The 19,957-nt window shown below is 34.0% G+C and overlaps 1 protein-coding gene across 2 annotated transcripts in view; it reads left to right on the forward strand.

Moving 5' to 3' along the window:
• Positions 1-1,331: 1,331 nt before the first annotated feature.
• The window catches only part of LOC111044413 (gametogenetin-binding protein 2-like), a 28,167-nt gene continuing 9,541 nt past the window's right edge, over positions 1,332-19,957 (forward strand). Inside the window, exons 1-9 of one of the 2 annotated variants that reach the window (XM_022329565.2) lie at positions 1,332-1,553; positions 3,098-3,288; positions 4,113-4,256; positions 7,811-8,026; positions 11,247-11,450; positions 15,373-15,547; positions 17,517-17,678; positions 18,272-18,382; positions 19,293-19,592. In XM_022329565.2, coding sequence (XP_022185257.1) covers positions 1,467-1,553; positions 3,098-3,288; positions 4,113-4,256; positions 7,811-8,026; positions 11,247-11,450; positions 15,373-15,547; positions 17,517-17,678; positions 18,272-18,382; positions 19,293-19,592 — 1,590 coding nt within the window. In that variant the 5' untranslated portion in view covers positions 1,332-1,466. The remainder of the gene's footprint in view (positions 1,554-3,097; positions 3,289-4,112; positions 4,257-7,810; positions 8,027-11,246; positions 11,451-15,372; positions 15,548-17,516; positions 17,679-18,271; positions 18,383-19,292; positions 19,593-19,957) is intronic. The other variant, XM_022329573.2, reaches the window with a different exon arrangement.

Below are 19,957 nucleotides of genomic sequence, written 5' to 3' on the forward strand. Positions count from 1 at the left end.
GCGTTATTGTCCTGTCACCAGCTGGCTCAGATCTTGGAATAGTAGACTTGAGATGCGCGGGAACACTATCACGTCAGGTGATCAATTTTCTTAACGGCAAGGAAAGTTGTGTGAGTGCGCCACACCAGATTTTTAAGGATATATATGTATAACCTGTCAATCTATTGACATGTCCTTGGAAATCATTATTTACTCTGTTGATTTATTTACCGTACTCAAAATAAATTATGAACATTCTTGATTGAAAAAAAAATCAAACCATCATTACTGTAATATGCATAATATAATAATAGAGGAACGATAGCATAAGTAGATATCCCATGGTATGGGGCATTCATGTCGCAACTTTTACTGTTATCTCAAGTCGATAGTTGAGGTAATTCTTTCCCGTGAAGCTTTATGATGTTGGTAGTTTCTCATATTGTGCCGTTCATACACTCTCACCACAACAAAACAGTAAAATTATTCCACAATAATCGACATTAATCGGTTCGAGATAACAGTAAAAGTTGCGACATAAATGCCCTATACCATGGGATATATCTACTTACGCTATTGTTTCTCTATGATTATAATGTCATACTCAGAAGGTTCTCCTGTAATGGTAATTAAAATACTATCACTGTACTACGTTATAAATAGCAATCTAATTTTAGAATTTCTTTGAAAATTTTCATGAACATTTTTTGAACAACATTTTTAAAATTCCAAATTCTACTTATAAATAATTGAAAACAAATGAAATCACAACTTAGAAGTCAAATCCCGTTTGAGCATTGAACATTGAACCTTCAATGTCAATATATCCGGATGGACACGTTAAGCCGTCGGTCCCGGCTGCCTAAAAAGCAGTCGTTGGGTCATGTCAGAGGCCCTGAAATTGATCAGTTGCGACCTGAAAACTCTGACGCCAGACCTGAGCCAGCCAGGTCACTCGAATATTATTATTAATATATCCGGAAATTTGAATTAGGCGCCAAATGCACTTTACAATGCCGATATGATCAAGGAGTGTTACAAATGTTATTATTTTCTACTTTCTATGTAAATTAAATGAAAACTGATAAATAATAAAACTCTAAATCTTGTATCATAATTTTGATGAATGAGACAAATATGAGTTTGTTTAAGCCACATTGTTTTTTATATAGTGATAACTACTCATCTCCCAAATAATCTTGATGAGCAAAAACATCATAAGTCAGTTTTTAAATATTTTATAAAATCATTTCCTAAAAAATTGCAAGATTATAATATATTAAAGTAATTTATTTAGTTTTTTCATCAATTCAATAAGTTTTGAAATTCTATAAAGCAAAATCTCTTTGGCTTTGGCAGTGGCAGTACAATTTGCAAATGGCAGCGCTAGAACACGTCGGAATGTGCTATGTGTGAATTTCTTTCCTTTTCCTATAAGTAAAAGCGTTGATAATTAATTTAATTTTTATTTGCAAACATAATAAGCAATGGCAAAATTAGTTGATGTTTATCGTGATGAAAAACAAGTATTGAGAAAGAGACAGTTGCCTTTAGCTGTTGATGAAAGTCTTACGGTGAGTTACAGGCCTAGATTTCATTTTGATAGTAGGGCTAGGCCCTAGTTGTAGCCTACTTCTAGAAATGATTCATTCGCTAAGTTTATTAGTCTCAATATATAAATTTTCTATTGTAATTGTTCATCGGATTTTGCCTATTTGTATTTCAAGTTGATAACATCCGGGCCATAACAACTGTACATCGGAACCTGGTTCCTAGCCTATCTACCTATCTCAATATAGTTTAGCTGATGATCATTCAGAGTTCTTACATCTTTCTAGTTGAAAAAATTTGACATTTTTCATTTAATCAGCATATTTTATTTTATTTCAGTAATTATTATCAATTGTGAAAGGATTTTAAAGTTTTCAGTTCGGCCCACATGTACCGTACGAAAACACGTACAATGGGCTAACTTCCTAGTATCCCACATAGAAACAAATAACTTAATGGTTTTTTTTTCATAATTATTTTCTCTTTCCGTCGTATATCAAGTCACTTGTATTAAAATTAAAAATATTTCGTTTACAATATTATAATTGGATTACTTTTTTTGGTATTGTAACCTAACTTTTTAAAATGTAGGAGGTAACTTTGATTTTATAATTCAGTTTCATTTAAATTATTCTGTATTCAACCATAATATTAATTTAATTTCTTGTTTGTAATTTGTAATGTAGTTATTTAAAGGCTTGAAAATAAAATTCTGTCATTTTAATATTTAATTATATAATTGCTTTCCAGACTTGTGATCAGATCATCCATTGTTCTACATAATTATTAAACATAATCTAAGATTATATTATCCACGGTTTTGATGATCAATTCTAAACAATGTTGTGAATAACAAGGAAATAAATAAATTTTCAAAATTCTTATAGCCTAATTCAGGCTTAAATTACTTTTATACCAGAAAGTGCCTCGGCTAAAGTGTACGCCCAGTGCCAAATTATCTGTCATCAAATTTTTGATTGGGATCGATTTGGTATGTCATGAACACAAAATCACAAGAAATAAACGGCTGTCACTAATCATAAATCTTAAAAAAAATAATTTAGTTTAACTAATCTCACTCTATTTAAAACATTTCAAACACCTCTAATAAGCTATATTAGGTTAGGAAAGCTAAGATTAGGAAAAGCTTTAAATTAGGAAAATCATAATTTTTTTATGATTTCGATAGTCAAAATGGCTGCCACTTATAGGTTAAATGCATGTAGAATTGTGCTACTTCGAACTTAGTTTATTTTAAAAACAATAGTGACCACCGTTTGATTTTTAGGATTTTGTGCTCAAAATAACATACTAAATCGATCCCAACCAAAAATTTGATAACATGTATTTTGGCACTGAACGTACCGTACACTTACACCCAATAGTCTGATTTTTTGATATAAGCTATCAGGATAGTTGATTCACAATTAGAAATGATATTTGAAAAAAATTTTCAAGTATATTCACTCAGTTTTTATCAGACTATGTAGCCTATTAATAGGCCTATGTATAGGCTAACTTGATTAGAATAATTTTATTTAAAAAGTTGTTTTTTCTTGCCGGTCAGATGGTGATGGACCTGAGTTCAATGGGATTTGTTTATGATAATCCCCCAGTCAGGGGCAAGGAATTAGAAGAGTTCAAGGATAAGTTCTACACTCTAGCTCAACCAGAAGTAAAGGATGCTTTTCAAGTCAACTACAAGGATATGTTAACAGTGCTCGATCAAACTATACCCTGTGTTGGTTGTCGACGGAGGTAAATATTTATTTTTTCAAGTTTCAATTCATTCTAATGACTTTTGTTCTTCTTAGGGATTGTTTTCCAGTGCTGGCAATCGAGATGTTTAACTGCCTGCTACACTCAGTAAAGGGGCGCTCACCTACCGCGTTTAAGAACACCCTATCAAGGTGGCTTATTGGAAGGAACTTCTATTCGTTGGAGGATTTTTTCAATGATTATGCTGGTCTGTGACGCCGCCATCTATGTGTAAAAGACAGTTTTAATTTTTGAAAGATCTATCCGGGGAATCCTGGCCATCCATTACAATATTGGATATTAGTTATGGCTCTGAAGACTTACTAAGTTTAGATGTGTGGAAATGGCATAGAACGAAATATTTCAAGGAAGGTTTTTCCAATTTCTTCCTCTAAAACAGTACGGTAGTTATTTTGATTATGGTACTTACTTCTTTTTCAGTTATTTTTTTGGTGAGTAGTAACTTAGTTGTTTTTTGGGAGTTGGATACTTCCTGGATAATCATTGTATGTTTCTTGGAAGCCTATATCATCACAATATTGATTAACTAGGTATTACGATATAACAATTTCACTAATTAATACGTTAATCTATCAATATTATTTTCAACATTGATCAGATTGTGTGATGAAAATTCAAAATAGCTAATTTCTTTCTCAGTAAATTCAGAGTAGGAATAAGTGTATTCTAATTTCTAGATTTTTTTTTAATGTGTATTATTTAGATTAGTGCGGTAATGAATACAAAACCTCTGATGGTTAATCAGTAATGGTTAAACTTGAATTGAGCATAATAGTAAAATCTTATTTCTCGATTACTTACAGCGTGGAGCGTCTTTTTTGCCAGCTGTGTAAGTCAGAGCATCCAGCTTTATCTCCTTTGATTGTAACCAAAGAAGGGAATATTACTGTCAGTAAGGATCATTTCGATTGTCCAATTCTGCTATGCTCATTACTACATGGTCATAGGTAAGTTCTTTAATCAGACTGAGACGAATTACTTGATAGTCTTTTATTGTATTTATGAGCTTGTATTATTAATATATTTTCTTACTGCTACCAAAATTGCGTAATTTATAGATCTTATTTAGTAGGTTCCATGTTGATAAGAATATTGTTTCATGCTTTCAACGTTGACTTTTCTTTTATTAACTCATTTCCTAAGTTTATAAACTTACAATACGCACCTGAAAGTTGATGATTCAGATAAGTTCTAGACTTTAAACAGCTGGAGTCAGAAAATTGGCTTTCCGAAACGGGGCGTAGTCGTAGTGATAGTCAAAGTCACGTTTGAATCAAATTTCGAAAAACTAGAAAATTTAACACAAAATAAAGAGAAAATAGTAGGCTATATAGTTCCAGCTATTTTGAATTATTCAGGAAGGTTTTATTTCGTCAATGAAAAACGTTTCCAATTATAGAAATGAGAAAATTAAGATTTATTACTTTCCTTGCCCTATTACCATAGGTAAGGAAAGTATTGCTTTCCGAAAAAATTAAGGTACCCCAATTTCCAAATTTCCATACGTTTCAAGGTCCCCTGAGTCCAAAAAAATGGTTTTTGGGTATTGGTCTGTATGAGTGTATTGCGTCTGTGTACACGATATCTCATCTCCCAATCAACGGAATGACTTGAAATTTGGAACTTAAGGTCCTTACACTATAAGGATCCGACATGAACAATTTCGATCAAATGCAATTCAAGATGGCGGCTAAAATGTTGTCAAAAACAGGGTTTTTCGCGATTTTCTCGAAAATGGCTCCAACGATTTTGATTAAATTCATACCTAAAATAGTATGAATAAAATAATAATACTATAATTAATAATAATGTATAATAAAATAGGGATCTGGATAGTTGGACTGATTCTCTCCTTTTTTCTCTTCCTCCATCAAGTTATAACCTATAGTCATTGATAAGCTATATCAACTGCCACAAGTCCCATATCTGTAAAAATTTCAGGAGCTCCGCCCCATCTATGCAAAGTTAGAGTTTAGATTTCCAATTATCAGGTCTCAGATATAATTTAAACGAAAAATTTCGAGTGGAAAATATTGAGCATGAAAATCTCTTCAATTAATGTCCAGTAACGTTTTCATCTAAAATTGAAAATAAACTTGAAATTTGAGAAAATGTGATTATTCAATTGCAAACTGTTGGCAACTGTTGATTCTATTAGATCATTCACTATGAAGAGATAGCAGATCTAGTGTGTATCCAGCGTTATTGTCCTGTCACCAGCTGTCTCAGATCTTTGAATAGTAGACTTGAGATGCGCGGGAACACTAGCGTCAGGTGATCAATTCTCATAACGACAAGGAAATCTGTGTGAGTGCGCCACACCAGATTTTTTTTGCATCAACTATTCACTGCGACGACGCCCCCTTTTGGAAAGCCAATTTTTCTGAGTCCAGCTGTTTAAAGTCTAGAACTTACCTAAATCCTGAGCTTGGAAACCTGCCCTAAAAGTAAAATTCATAAGAATGTTTTCAAATGGTGAATATTCATTTGGTGCATACATTAATGCATAAATTGTATTAAATTATGTAAGCATAAATTAGTGACATCCAATCTAACAAGGACTCAGTCGATCAAGAATCAACCTGAGTAGGCAACTCCGGTAGTTCAATTTTTCAGTTCGTCAGTCTCAGTTGCTTTCAGAGAGTCCAGTGGATATAGTATATTATATTTAATTCTAAAATTTTCAAATAATTCTGAATAATACCAGCATGATGCCATTTAAAGCAAGGACCTAACCTTTAGCCTTCAGAAAACTTCTCACTAACCCATCCTCATTAATCGCCAACTAGTGTGCGAAGGTGTAGCTGACTCCTGTATCAGCCCGAATCTTGATGAACTGAATGGCTCAACTTTCCATTTTTTCAGTATCTAAATTAATTCTCAAAATAGGTAATGAACTTAAACCCTCCATGTTGTTGTGAAGAACAACTAGTGTGCAAAGGTGCAGCTGACTGTGTATAGCATAAGTAGATGTCCCATGGTATGGGTAGTTTATGGTCTAAATTTCAAGCCTATTTTTTGTTTACTGAGGCCGAATTACTATCGACTAATGTCTATTATTACTGATTGGTTGGGGGTGAGAGTGTAAGAACGGCACAATATGAGAGACTTCCAGTGTCACATAGCTTCACGGAAAATAACTACTGGGACTGTCGGATTCAGTTAGTTAACAGTGAAATTTGGAGCATAAACGCCCCAAACGCCCTATACCATGAGATCTTTTCTCTATGCCTGCAACATGATGCCGAATCAACTGAATGTCGGCCTAACTTCCCAATATCGGGGCTCCGAGCTTCGCTTCGGAGTACAAAAGCATAGAAGCATAAGAGCATAGTTTATATCTATTTATTGATTCACAGAACAATTCTTTCAATTGATTGGTGAAAGACCAACATGTACGCACAAAACTGTTTCTTCCCCGAATTTTGATGTATAGACTATAAATACGGTAGTCAAAAGAGTAGGTTGTTTCATACACTTTTGAATTCCAATTTTCAGTCCAAACATTTGAAAACATGAAAGTTTGAATTTAGTTTTTTCACAACAAATTTAATAACAAAATAACACTCACTAATCACTTAAAACTGTAAAATAATGATCAACTTTGAAAATTTTTATATAGGTACTTTAATTTAAATAAAAAAGTAATGGGTCTTGAACAAAATCATATCGTTTGTTATGTCAACAAATCATATATATGTTGATAATGTCGATTAATTTCTTGCCACAATATTTCTCATGAGATCAGCGGATTGAATGCAATATAGTTCAATAGCTGAACATAATTCTGTCTCTCTCCCACACAGGCACTCGCATCTTCCGTCATCGACAGACGAAGAAATTATTATCTGTTTTTCCAAGGATGAATAATTATTATCATTCTCATGTTCTTCAGCGAGTTTTCCCAAGGATGAGACCTAGTGCAATCGATTTTTTATATCATAAACCTACTATGTTCCAAATTTTGTGAAAATCGTTAGAGCCGTTTTCGAGATCCGTTGGACATAAATACATACCCAAATATATGAATATATACATAAATTGCTCGCTTAATATAATAGGATTTGTTTCAGTATCTCAATATCGGCTTCAGTTAACAGTGACATTTTTAGCATAAACGCCCTATACCATGGGATATCTTCTTATGCTATCTTTTCTCTATGGTATCAGCCTGCAACTTGATGCCGAAGCAACTGAATCTCGGCTTAACTTCCCATTTGTTTCAGTATTTCAATATCGGCTTGAGTTAACAGTGAAATTTGGAACATAAACGCCTTATACCATCAGATATCTACTAATGCTCGCTTTTCTCTATGGTATCAGCCTGCAACTTGATGAACTGAATAGCTCAACTTTCTATTCGTTCCAATATCTAAATAAATTCTCAAAATAGGTAGTTGACGAACTGAGACCTTCCCATGTTGTAATGAATGGATTGTTGATACATACAATTAGAAAAGGATACTTTGATTTGAGTGTATGGATTGTTTGGTGGTTGCAGTTCGACACGGCTGAACGACCTGGTGGAGGGACAGTTGCGGTCGAAGAAGAGTCGGCGCTGTGTGCTGCACTCGCTGGACTCGCATCGCACACGCGCACTGACCACACCCTGGCGAGACATCTGGTCGATCATGCGGCCGCAGTGTCGCGACGAGGTCGTGCTAATCGAGGCCGCCACGCTCATGGCCACTGTCGAGACCTATCTCAGAAAGCACAGGTATAAGATTCTATCCCCGATAAAGAGAAAGATAATATAATTTGTTCTTATGGTAGTGATCACACGGAATGTTTGGTTGGAAAATAAACTAGAGTAGGAAGATTTGAAGAGCATCCAGAAAAAATGTTGTGAACCTCGAAAAAATACAAATTATGGGCGAAAATATTTAGTTAGAAATTAAATTCCCATTATAATCAATGATGAAATAAACTCTAAATCTAAATTACAATCAAATCTAGTGTTTCAAAATAATAAGGTTATATTTTATGAAGATTACTTCCAAATCAGCTGCCTCAGATCTGAAATATTCAACAGGAAAGCAAAAAAGCCCATCCTGTGGTTCTTTTCTTTAAAACCGTTCACAAAAATGTTATATTCTCTTCTCATCTGAACCGTAGACTTATTCTATCTACCGTTTCTAGCCGAAGAGATACAGCAATGCGAGACATTTACCAAACGAGTACATTGTAAATGTTGTGCTCGTTTGACATGTTCTCTACATTCCTAATAATATCAATTTGATAATACTTTTTCTATAGGCCTATCCTCAAATATTTTAATAATTCTAGTTGTTAATGGTTTTATGATTTTTTTCTTTGGATTCAACCTAAAAATTTATACTTGGAAATTTGAAAAGCTTGAATTCTCTTCTCATCTGAACGGTAGAACTTTTTCACTGTTTCTAGCCGAAGAGATACAGCAATGTGAGACATTTACCAAACGAATGCATTTCAAATTTTGTGTTTGTTTGACATGCTCTCTACATTTCCATATTAATTTGAAAATCTTCAATTCGAATAACTTGATTATCAGTTCATTTCATGTTGAAAACTATGATTGAGCCAACTCATCATTCTAGAAGTGAATAATATATCATTCTCTTCTCATCTGAACAGTCGTTTTTTTCTACTGTTTCTAGCCGAAGAGATATAGTATATTGTTGCTTTTACCAAACGATATGCACAATCGATTGTGTATTAGTTTGACCAGTTACTACATTTCTTGTTTGATTAAAAAAAAAAGCATTAATATTGAAACCAATTTTTAGAATTTGAAAATTGCATGAATCAATCACATAAAAATATCAATTAATAAACATATTTAGAAAGTATAGTTAAATTAAAATGTTAAATATGTTAAATATACTAAATGTATGTGCAATATGCAAGTATCTAAATGACGTCACTCCCACCAACTGAGGTTTCAAGCTTCCATGAGAAAATGCATTGTAATTTTCTTTGAACCATTTGATTGGATGTGGAATGATGCCTTAATTTACGCCAAATGCGCTTGACTTCTGCCTTCTTCCATGTACCCTGGTTGAAACCTTAATATTATAAACAGGAGCATTCTAGGAAGTTCCATTATACTGTATATCGTTTCTAATCAAGATACAAACAAATTATTTTTTGGTTGATAGAACCAGACCTTGTAGTGATTGATGAAATATTCTAAAAAAAAATTGTGGTTCGTGGATACTGAACCTTTCCATCTAATTATTTGATTGATAGAACCAGGACTTGCCGATTTTTTGTTTCCAGAATTGTAAGTAATTCAATCTGTGATTTTCATCAAATGAAAAGTATCAATGTTCCTCACGATCTTGCCTATTTTGACAATTTCATGAGAAACTGAAACAAGTCGGAAGTTGATCCGTTCAGTTCGTTGAATCTCACGGCATAACCTAAAAGGTTATGCTTGGTTATGTTTCAAAGTTAAAAGGGAGTTTGGATTTTGCGTTTAAATTGCAATATGCTACTGTAGTGTTATTCGAAATATATTGTAAAAAAATATTCGAATATACGAGGGTCATTTTTTCAACCTCCGATTGGCCTTAGATAAGAGGCGATTTATATAGAAGAATTTTTTCACTAAAAGTTACTTACACTCATGATAATTCTTCAACTTGATTGCCGTGAAGGTTGAGGCATTTGTCATACTAGTGGACCAGCCTAACAAAATCCTCTTCATAAAATGATGTTGCCGAATGAGTTAAGTGGGGCATGACCTTGTTTTGGAGCTCCTCGTTAGTTTGGAAGCTCTGCTTAGCCTCATAATCATATCTTGATTTTGGGGGGGGGGTATATTTACTAGTGATCAAGTATGGCGGGTGATTTGCTGGAGAAGCCGTTTGGTTGCACCAGCACTCGAGGCCGAGTAGTCATGGAACACGTCGATTCCAAAAGCCATTTCAACTGACGGACTTTAATTTTTCGACACTATTCACGCAATAAATTTACCTCTTATATTTTTGTCCCTGTGTAATAATTTTTTATTAGATTTATGCTGAATTTTTGCCTTTCGCTTGCAAAAACGAGTAACGCTACTCAACTAGCACTTGGCGGTAGGCTGCTCAAGTGAGGCGGCCATGTTTCTGGGTCAATAACTCGACAACAATTGACGATCCGGCGAACAGGGCATTTGCTGGGGATGGTAAGCTGTTCAGCTCTGTGAAAATCGCTACCGCTTTTCTGTCTTATGATATGTGATCGTAGTTTGAAAACAATGACCCTCGTACATCAATCTTTGTCATAATATACAAAATATTGGTTAATGTATATATAACAACACATATTTGAAATAAATTTAAACTGATTTTGCAAAATATAATAGCTACCACATTATTACTATTTAGATAGCTTTACAATGTTACTGTATCCACTGGTCTTTCGAAAGCAACGGGAACTTGTAGAACTGAGATTTCGACAAACTGAGACCCTCCCAAACAGCTGATTCGTGATCAACTAAAAGCCAAAGACCTTAAAGAGATATAGACCCACAATGCCTATGCCTTCCCAATGATAGCTCTTACTTGAAATTGAAGGCCGTCATTGGGGTATTTAGCACGAGAAATTATATATATATATATATATATATATATATATATATATATATATATATATATATATATATAATATATATATATATATATATAATATTATAGATTACAAAGGCATTGGTATGTAATAATCTTATAGGTTGCCCCCTCAATGGCCGATTTCAATTCCAAGTACGACACTAGCGCTGCATGTGAGTCTATGCATCTTCAAGGTCTTTGCTAAAAGCCATGATGAAGTGGATTCCACCCGAGATTCCACCCGATTTGTTAAGGACGTTGTTTCGTGATCAACTAAAATCCGTGATGAAGTTAATTGACACGATTTGTTGATGGACGTTGATGAAGTGAATTTGTTGTTATAGAGAGTGTATGTTTGTGCAGATTTTGCGGCGAGTGCAGAACGAAGGTGCTGCGTGCCTATTCGCTGCTGATGGAGGAGTCAGGTCCGGTGAAGGACAAGGGCTATGTGCCCGAGCTCTATGCCAACATCAAGCGCTGCACGCCCTACAAGCACATCCACCTGCAGACCAAGACTGACTACATTCACAGCCTCATTCGTCGCGCTGAGCTCGAGCTGGTCAGCAGGTATGCCATGCCTACTATTTATAATGGAATGAGTCGATTGAATAACTATCAAAATCTATAGTGAGGTACACGTTATAATGGCAGTGTACGATTGACAATACTGTTGCTGTCCTTTTCTATCATACCGTACAACAAAACATATAGCGCTATCTCTCTCTCTTTGCAATGTTGTCCATTTGCCAGAATATTTTATTTTTAATTCTTTTTTTCTTCATTCTATTAAAATATTTGAGTACACAAGTCGTATAAATTGATTTAAAATGTATTTTTGAAACAATGAAATAGTTTTTAGACATTACCGTATAAGAAACACAAATTAAAATACCTGAAATTACATTTTAAAAGTTGATAACTAACCATCCTAGACTTCATCCATGCTTCAGTTAGCCTAAACGTATAGGTTAGACCTACTCATACCGGTATAAGTAATATTGAAAGGTTATTTCAGAATTATTTCCATTGAAATTACTTATTTTAAATAGGATTTCTATTTGTCTATTATTTTAAAAAGAAATTGGAATAGAATACCTACCAAATAACTTGATTTCTGTTGTTTTGAAATTCAGATTTTTGTATCACAGCTTTTTAAATTAGCCGCCATTTCAGGTTTGTATAAAAATCTGATCTCAGTTATGAAAGCAAATTTTCGAATCAAATTATGAAAAAATATATTTTCTTGATCAATTTGACATTAAATTGATTATTTTATCGAGGAAATGATAATTATTATTAGATAAAATTTAATGGGATGAATTGAGTAACAGCTGTGTACACTCAGTGGCAAAATGGAGAGACTTGGCAACGTTTTTCTCCTATCTTTCAACACTGCCATTATAACGTGGACTTCACTCTAGCAACTAGGCATTAGTTCTAGCCATACAGACTCGAATTGCTTGAAAATGCTTGAAAATTACTTGAAATTAGCAATTACTAGATTTTTATTCAATCGATCTAATATGATCATAATGGTTTATTGAGAAGTTGTAATCTTATAATCACATGTACTTGTAGATATGGTTGCATTTATCATAATCCATTTCATAGGGGGTTTAAACGAACAGCTAACATTTTTCTCCGTTTAAACACAGTATCTGTATCGGGCCTTAGGGCAGTATGCTAACACTACATTTAACGCTAAACCACGTTTACTTGTTGATATGATTGCATTTATCATGATATGTTTCGTACAGGGTTTAAACGAACAGCTGACATATCTCCGTTTAAACTGAGTATCTGCATACGGGCCTTAGTAGTACATTTTTTGTGTTTTACTAGAATATTGCATTATTTCAACTTCTCTCTGTACTATCCTACTAGAATTAGCCTTGGAAAGTTCACATTGTGTACGTTCTGTGTACAGTAAATTGTTCCAGTTCCAATCTTAAATTGTTCCATCACGTGACTATTGCAAAATGTTCCCATGGAACGCCATTTCAAAATTGTTGGTTCAAGCTTTTGGCGCGCACATATAAAGTTGATTTATACTAAAATGTTTCTTTTACTAGCTTCGTGAATAAAGAAAGGCTGTTTTACAATAACCTACCGTCTAGAAAAGTGTAAATTCCTTTTATTCAATTACTCTCAAATTTTCTATCGAGAAAAATTCATTTAATGAATGGTTATCAAACATTATATTGTTGGTCATGTATTCTATGCTATGGTGAACAAACTATCAGCGCATGCGCAGAGAAGCAAGCAGACTACAATGATCGACCAATGTACCAGGTCGGACAATTTACCACACTTCGACTGTGGGGCAGAAAGTTGGAACTGGAACAGGATTCTGGAACAGAATCTGTCAAAATTCCTCCCATGGAACGTGGAACTTTTTACTTGGTAAATTGTGAATGGGACAATTTACCACATTCCATGTACACAGAACGGGCCAATTGTGGACATAGGAACAGTTTTATTCATTTATTCATATGCAAATACAATCCAGGTAAAAACAGCAGGCATTTGCCCAAAATTGTTTTGGGCATAAGCCTGTTGGACCATTTCAAAAGTTATAATTCATTGTACAATAGTATGGAATAGAATGCATAGTACGGAAAATAATAATATAGAAATATAATAATTATACTAGAAATAGTTTTTTTTAAATGGACTGTGAAAATGAAACAGAGTGCAGTTGAACAAAATGAAATATCAGGAACTACTTTATAGAACTATCAATGGAACAAGATCGAGCTTGTGGAGTAAGTACAGTATTAATGTGGCAAACAACATTGAATTCTCTAAATTTATTATTGAAATTTTTCTAAATACATGTTATGTGATGAATGAATAGAATGCTCGAATACTCGGCCAACATTCACGGCCAGCTAAGTGATAGGAATTCAGTGTTTTGTTTTACATTGATCTAGTTGGCCATAAAATCAATCTCCATCTGCACATTGGGAAGCTCTGATAATAGCTACTGTATCATGATAATAATATTATCATAGATCTTAATTAGTATTAGGACATAGGTCATGTTATAATTCAAATTTTCTGTTAGTAAGTGAGTAAGTAAGTGATCCTCTTATCATCTGAACAGTCGAGTTTCTATATCAACTGTTTCTAGCCTAAGAGATACAGTAATTTGTGGCTTTTACCAATCTAATACATTGTAAATTGTGTATTAGTTTGACTTGTTACTACAATCCAATATAATATTATAAATCATGAAACTTAACTCTTCAAAACTAGCCTAGCCTCTTTTTTATCAGAAAAGTAAGCCTTAAATTTAACAAATTGAAATATTTTGAATTTATTTAACGATTTATAAGTGAATGGATTCATAAGTGAGGGCGAAGGATGAAAACTTGATCCCATTAAAAATACAATATAATTACGTTAAATATTGACCTGAGGTTAGATCTTCACGATATATTTGAGTTTTTTGGATAGTTTGGTAGCCCTGTATGTTCAGGTTTGATTTTTATTTAAAATCGTTAATTAGGTCAAAATAAGTGAACATATTTTGTTACCGTACGCTATCTTGTGGCATGGAGTGCAGATGTAGTTATTTTTATTCATTGAATTTGTTCATTCATTCTTCATAACATTACAGAAACAATAAAAAACAAAATGCTCTAAAAATCAAACCAATTATGCAAAGTAAATTATCAAGTAATACTCTCACAATTACCGTTCTCATATTCACTCTATGCCGACACTCAGAATTGTCTTCTGATTGGCTAATAAACAGCTGAGAATCAGCCAATCGGAGGAGAATTATGAGTATCAGCCGACAATCAGTAAGTGTAAAAACAACCAAAAGAACAAGATCGAGCATGAGTAAGTATAGTATTAGAACTCATACCTCATACTTGATAATAATACCTCATACCTGAGGTATAATTCATAATTCATACCATATATCAAAATTCGGAAAGGGAACAGTTTTGAACTAGGCCTGTTGGTCCTTTTCTGATCATGTGAGCTGTGTATGATTTGATTATGATTTGTGTATTATGTATATAAATAATAATAATATCGTGTCACTTGGCTGGCTCAGGTCTGGTGTCAGAGTTTTCAGGTTGCAACTGATCAATTTCAGGGCCTCTGACATGACCTAACGACTGCTTTTTAAGCAGCCAGGACCGAAGGCTAAACGTATCCATCCGAAACACGGGAGTGGCCCGAGAAAAATATCTTACCCGGGCTGGGATTCGAACCCGGGCCTTTGGGTTACAAAGCCAGCATCTAATCCACTCGACTACGGCCACTCCTGTGTATTATGTAAAATAAATAAATTAATGAAATGATGGCAAATTTGATAATAGCAAGCGACGCTTTGCCCTGTGGGTTCTCTCTAGTTGTTTATTATTCGTGGTTAGTACATTTTTTTAAATGTATCATGACAACAATCTTGCAGGATAAATTAATTTTTTATATGAGAAGAGTATTTGATTGTGTTTTGTGTTGTGCTTTCCAGCAGACGAGAAAGACATGCAAAGACGCTGGAGATAGCCCAGGAGGAAGTGCTGACTTGCCTGGGCATCTGTGTCTACGAGCGGCTGCATCGCATTCAGCTCAGGCTCAAGGAGGAGGAATGCACTTGTCAAGTACTCGCCGCCGTAGCTATTGACAGCATCTGTCGCAATTTTGAGGTTAGTTCATTCATTCATTCCTTAATATACTATTAATTTATAAAAATGTTCAATTTTTATATGATTCAACTTTTATTTGCGAGTATAGTCCTGGTCATGTAGTTTTGCATATCGAGGAGGGCCTCTAGACTACATTACTACCCGTTCAAAAACATCGAACATTTTTGAAAATATATCTTTCCATACGCAACAGATGCTCTTTTGTATCTTCTCAATAGCAACGTGTTGCATCCGAAAAGATACACAAGGAGATTTTTAGAGTTAGGTCATTTTAGCACAACACATCCTATCACATTCGTTCAACATGCTCTTTCCATTGCTGGTGATACGTTGCAACTCAACTCTCTTATTCATGAAGACTCTCTTTGTGTAGGGAGCTTCCTCCATCTAGGGATCTAGGGTCTCTAAAGCTTGATGTTTTTGCAAAGCCGTAACTATTACCCCGCGAACCATACCTTGCCTATGCCTATATGCCGTTTCAAAGTCACTGAGGCAAAGCTACGGGACGCATGCACTACTCATGTAGATAATCAACCGACCAATTTTCTATGTTGTGAAGTTATAATAAAATACAGAAGTCTCATTAAAAAAGCCATTCATGTTAACATTTTTTTGGATTGGAATAGATATTGTGGAATTTCTCCATAATTGAAAAAAACAAAATTTATTTTTGTCACATCCACATATTAGATTTGTACACAGGGCTGCAGATTTTTGTTGAAACCAACATTGTAACTAAAGGTGTGTTAGTTTCAACACGAAACTGTAGTCTTGTGTACAAATCTAATGAATGTGGATGTGACAAAAATAAATATTTGTTTTTTCAATCATTCATGTTGCTTACAATTGACATTACCACAAACATTTCAATCATCAAGCACCAAAATTATGCAATTTTTTTCTGGAAATCTACATTCAAATCAATATCAATGTCTGAACTTAAAGCAATTGTACACAATTGGTTAATCAACTGAGGATGACAGAACATAGAGCAGAGAAATCGTAAATTTGTATATTTCATAATCTTAATTCCATATACATAAAATGTACACCTTAATTGTCTACAATTGAAACTTACTTCAGTAATGGCTTGGAATAGTGCAGTGGGCCAATTTCAGTTTTTACTTACGAATTGTTATTTATTTTTCCTACAGTTACGTTGAAAAGTGGCCATTGCTGCACTGATTACAGAACGCAAAGAATCACTTTTCCGCTCTAGTGCGGGAAAAATTTTTCTGCACTCCAGATTTGCAACATGGCAACGCAAAATACTTAGTAGGTTATATGGAGCAACAGTGCAGCAAAATCAAAATGAAGTTGGTAACAGTGACTGGGCTGCTATAGTGAGCAGAGGTACAACGAAGCACAACGCGCTAATTATTATTCATTATATATTATAACCAACGACAACGAGGACTTCAGGATTTTAGGATTGAGGTTTTTATCAATAATAAAATTACACAGAAAAACATTTGATGCATTTCAGGCAATTTTACCCATAATTACCCACTTTTCATATTCAATGGTAACTGTAGGAAAAACTTAATGTGAAATACGTGCGCAAAGTTCCTCTGCTGCACTCAAGAAACCATTCCGCCCTCGCCTACGGCTCGGGCGTAAACGTTTCTTTCGGTGCAGCAAACTGTCACTTTGCGCACTAGTTGCACAAATAACTATTTATTCTCTGTCACTGTGAAAATGACTTGAAAGTTCGAAACCTGTGTAAAAATGAATAATAAATATTGAAAGGTACTTCGACTTTCAATTTTTATGCATTATATTTTTTATTGTATCAGTTTATAGAAAATGACTTGAGTGAAGTCGATTTTGGGAAGTTTTCTTTAAGTTCATGAAATTAATAGTTGGTCCAAGTGAGTACCTAGTATTAATAAAATTGCATAGAAGACCAATAGCACTTGAGTGACTTAACTATATCAACTAGTTTTTAATTGTGTTTTTCTTACCTCAGGTTGCTGTTGAAAGGAAAAGAGGAAAATCCCACTTGGAACTGTTTTGTGAAGAGATAACGAAAGAAGAAAAACTGAAACAGCAAAGGAAAGAACACAAAAAGCTGAAGAAGAAGAAAAGGAAAGAGAAGAAGGCTAACTTGGAAGAAAAAGAGAATTTTGAGGTTAGTTAAAGTAATTGTAACTGAAATCAAGTTAATTTATTTATACATTGATACATGTAATATCTATCTTATATTGATAAAACATGTCATATTTCAAGTTTTTGATGATATATTTTCAGTAAAAATTGTTCAGTGAGACATTACGGTTATCACAATTTATAATAATAATTCATTTATTTCACTGCAATTTTACAAAGTTTACAAAATTGGCAATTACAAACTTTACAAAAACATAATTTTATAAGTTCTTGATTATACTAAAATATGTATGATATGAGATAAATTTTAATCATGACTGTTTCTTGATGACTACATATATCTGTTTTATGATGTAGGGTTGTGTGGCAGAGAGGACCGAGAGTCCTATCTCCGCCCTTAATAAAGGCAATTATTCATTCATTTCTCTATTTTAGAATGTTTGATACTTCCCTAATATTCCACGTTTTTTTGTTAACCCATACTTTATTTACTGCAGAGATGAGTAAGTTGATTATAGAAATGAGTTCAATAACTTTCATAACAAATATTGTGGTTGATTGGAAATTTGAATTCTTGTTAAGCTATGCTGACTTGAATTTATTGATAATTTGCAGTATGAATCTGAAGAGCACCCTGAGGCCGCATGTGAACAGGACGGTTGCACATGCTGCGATGATGAAGACGATGAAGATGAGAAAGAACCGGTTGTTGCTGATAGACAAAAAGTAAGTAAAACTCATTTCATCAGTGTAATTTTTTTTCTAGAGTTTTTGAAACCTCCAGACCACATAACTTCATAATATATTACTGTATACTTCATGTATTATTCCAGAGTTTAATATAAACTCTATATAAATAGAACCATAGTCCATACAAAATTAGTTTTGACTTGAAGGGATATGCGGAGCAGAGAATAGTAGAGATACAGAGGCGGCGATGTTGCCGTTCTAAAGCGACCAACTTTCTCTAATTGCTAGCGCGTGTTCGAATGCTCATGTTACACATATGAAGTCTCCCCTAATCACTCACTGTAGTAGGCCGATCTCCCTTCATTTTCCCCCTCCAAGTCAAAAGTAATTTTGTATAGACTATGAATAACAGAAGGAAATTTAAATTAAAAAAAAAAACTAATTTTGTACAGTTGCATTCTTCAAAATTTCCTTCTGCTATCTAGTTCATCGGTCAATATTTGCTACTGCAAAAAGCTTCTAAAAAATTATAATTAAAAAAAATGTTTGTACAGTTTTATTCTTAAAATTTCCTTCTGTTTTCTAGTTCTTCGATAAATATTTGCAGTAGCAGATGTCCTTAGTTCTATTTATATAGCTTTTAATTAATATTTGAAATAAGTTAACTGCTATTTCCAATAAAATCTTCAATCAATTGGAGAAGTTTCTCTTGAAAAGCTTCCTTCTACATCAAATTAAAATTTCAAATTCAGTCAATTTGTCAAAAAAACAAGTACAAAAGCAATCAACCTTACTTACAAAATAAGTACAGTACATACCGATCTAATACAATTTATTGTTTCTTGATTTTGTCGCAATTGAGTTATTTGATAATGATATTTTGATAATGTTGGTGTTGTTAGAATGTATATTTATATTAAGTTGAATTGTTTGTTTTGTGATGTAGTTACAGGTGCTACACAGAAAAATCAAAGGTCCGGCCAGTTGCAACTGCATCGACTGCCAGCAGCGGGATAAAAAGAAGAAAAGTGGGGGGCAGAGCAGTGAGGGGGCCGTCCCCTCCGCCCCCACCCACACCGCCCCCAAGGAGAAGAAGGCGGCCAAGGGGGGCAAGGCCAAGGAGGCCAAAGGCAGCACCCGCTCCGAGAACAACAACAACAAAATGGCGGACAGTGATAGCATTTCCATAGACGACAGCCACAACTCTCACGCCCTTACTCCCTGCCAATCGTGTGCTAATGCTCTGGTAATTCACTGCTGTTCTATTCATTTCCACATATATGGTATGCGTTTATTCTCAGCCACAATCTTCTGATTGTTATCTCTGCGTAATCTCATTACTTGTACCACACATACCTGACAAGATCCATGCATGTTTTATATATTAAATATGTTTATAATAATACTATTCTATTCCAAAAGAAAATCCATCTAATTGTTTTAATGCAAATGGCAACGTAGCATACTATCGTGAGGTCAATCACCCCGGCGGAGTTGAAAACAGTTCATTTGCGAACTCTGCCGGTATAAATAGTGACTATAATTAAATAGATATTCTTAGATGTAGATAATAGATTATACTTAAATACTGGTTATACGTAAATATTGACA

The sequence above is a fragment of the Nilaparvata lugens genome, chromosome 10 (assembly GCF_014356525.2).
Source record: "Nilaparvata lugens isolate BPH chromosome 10, ASM1435652v1, whole genome shotgun sequence".
NCBI classification, from domain to species: Eukaryota; Metazoa; Arthropoda; class Insecta; order Hemiptera; family Delphacidae; genus Nilaparvata; species Nilaparvata lugens.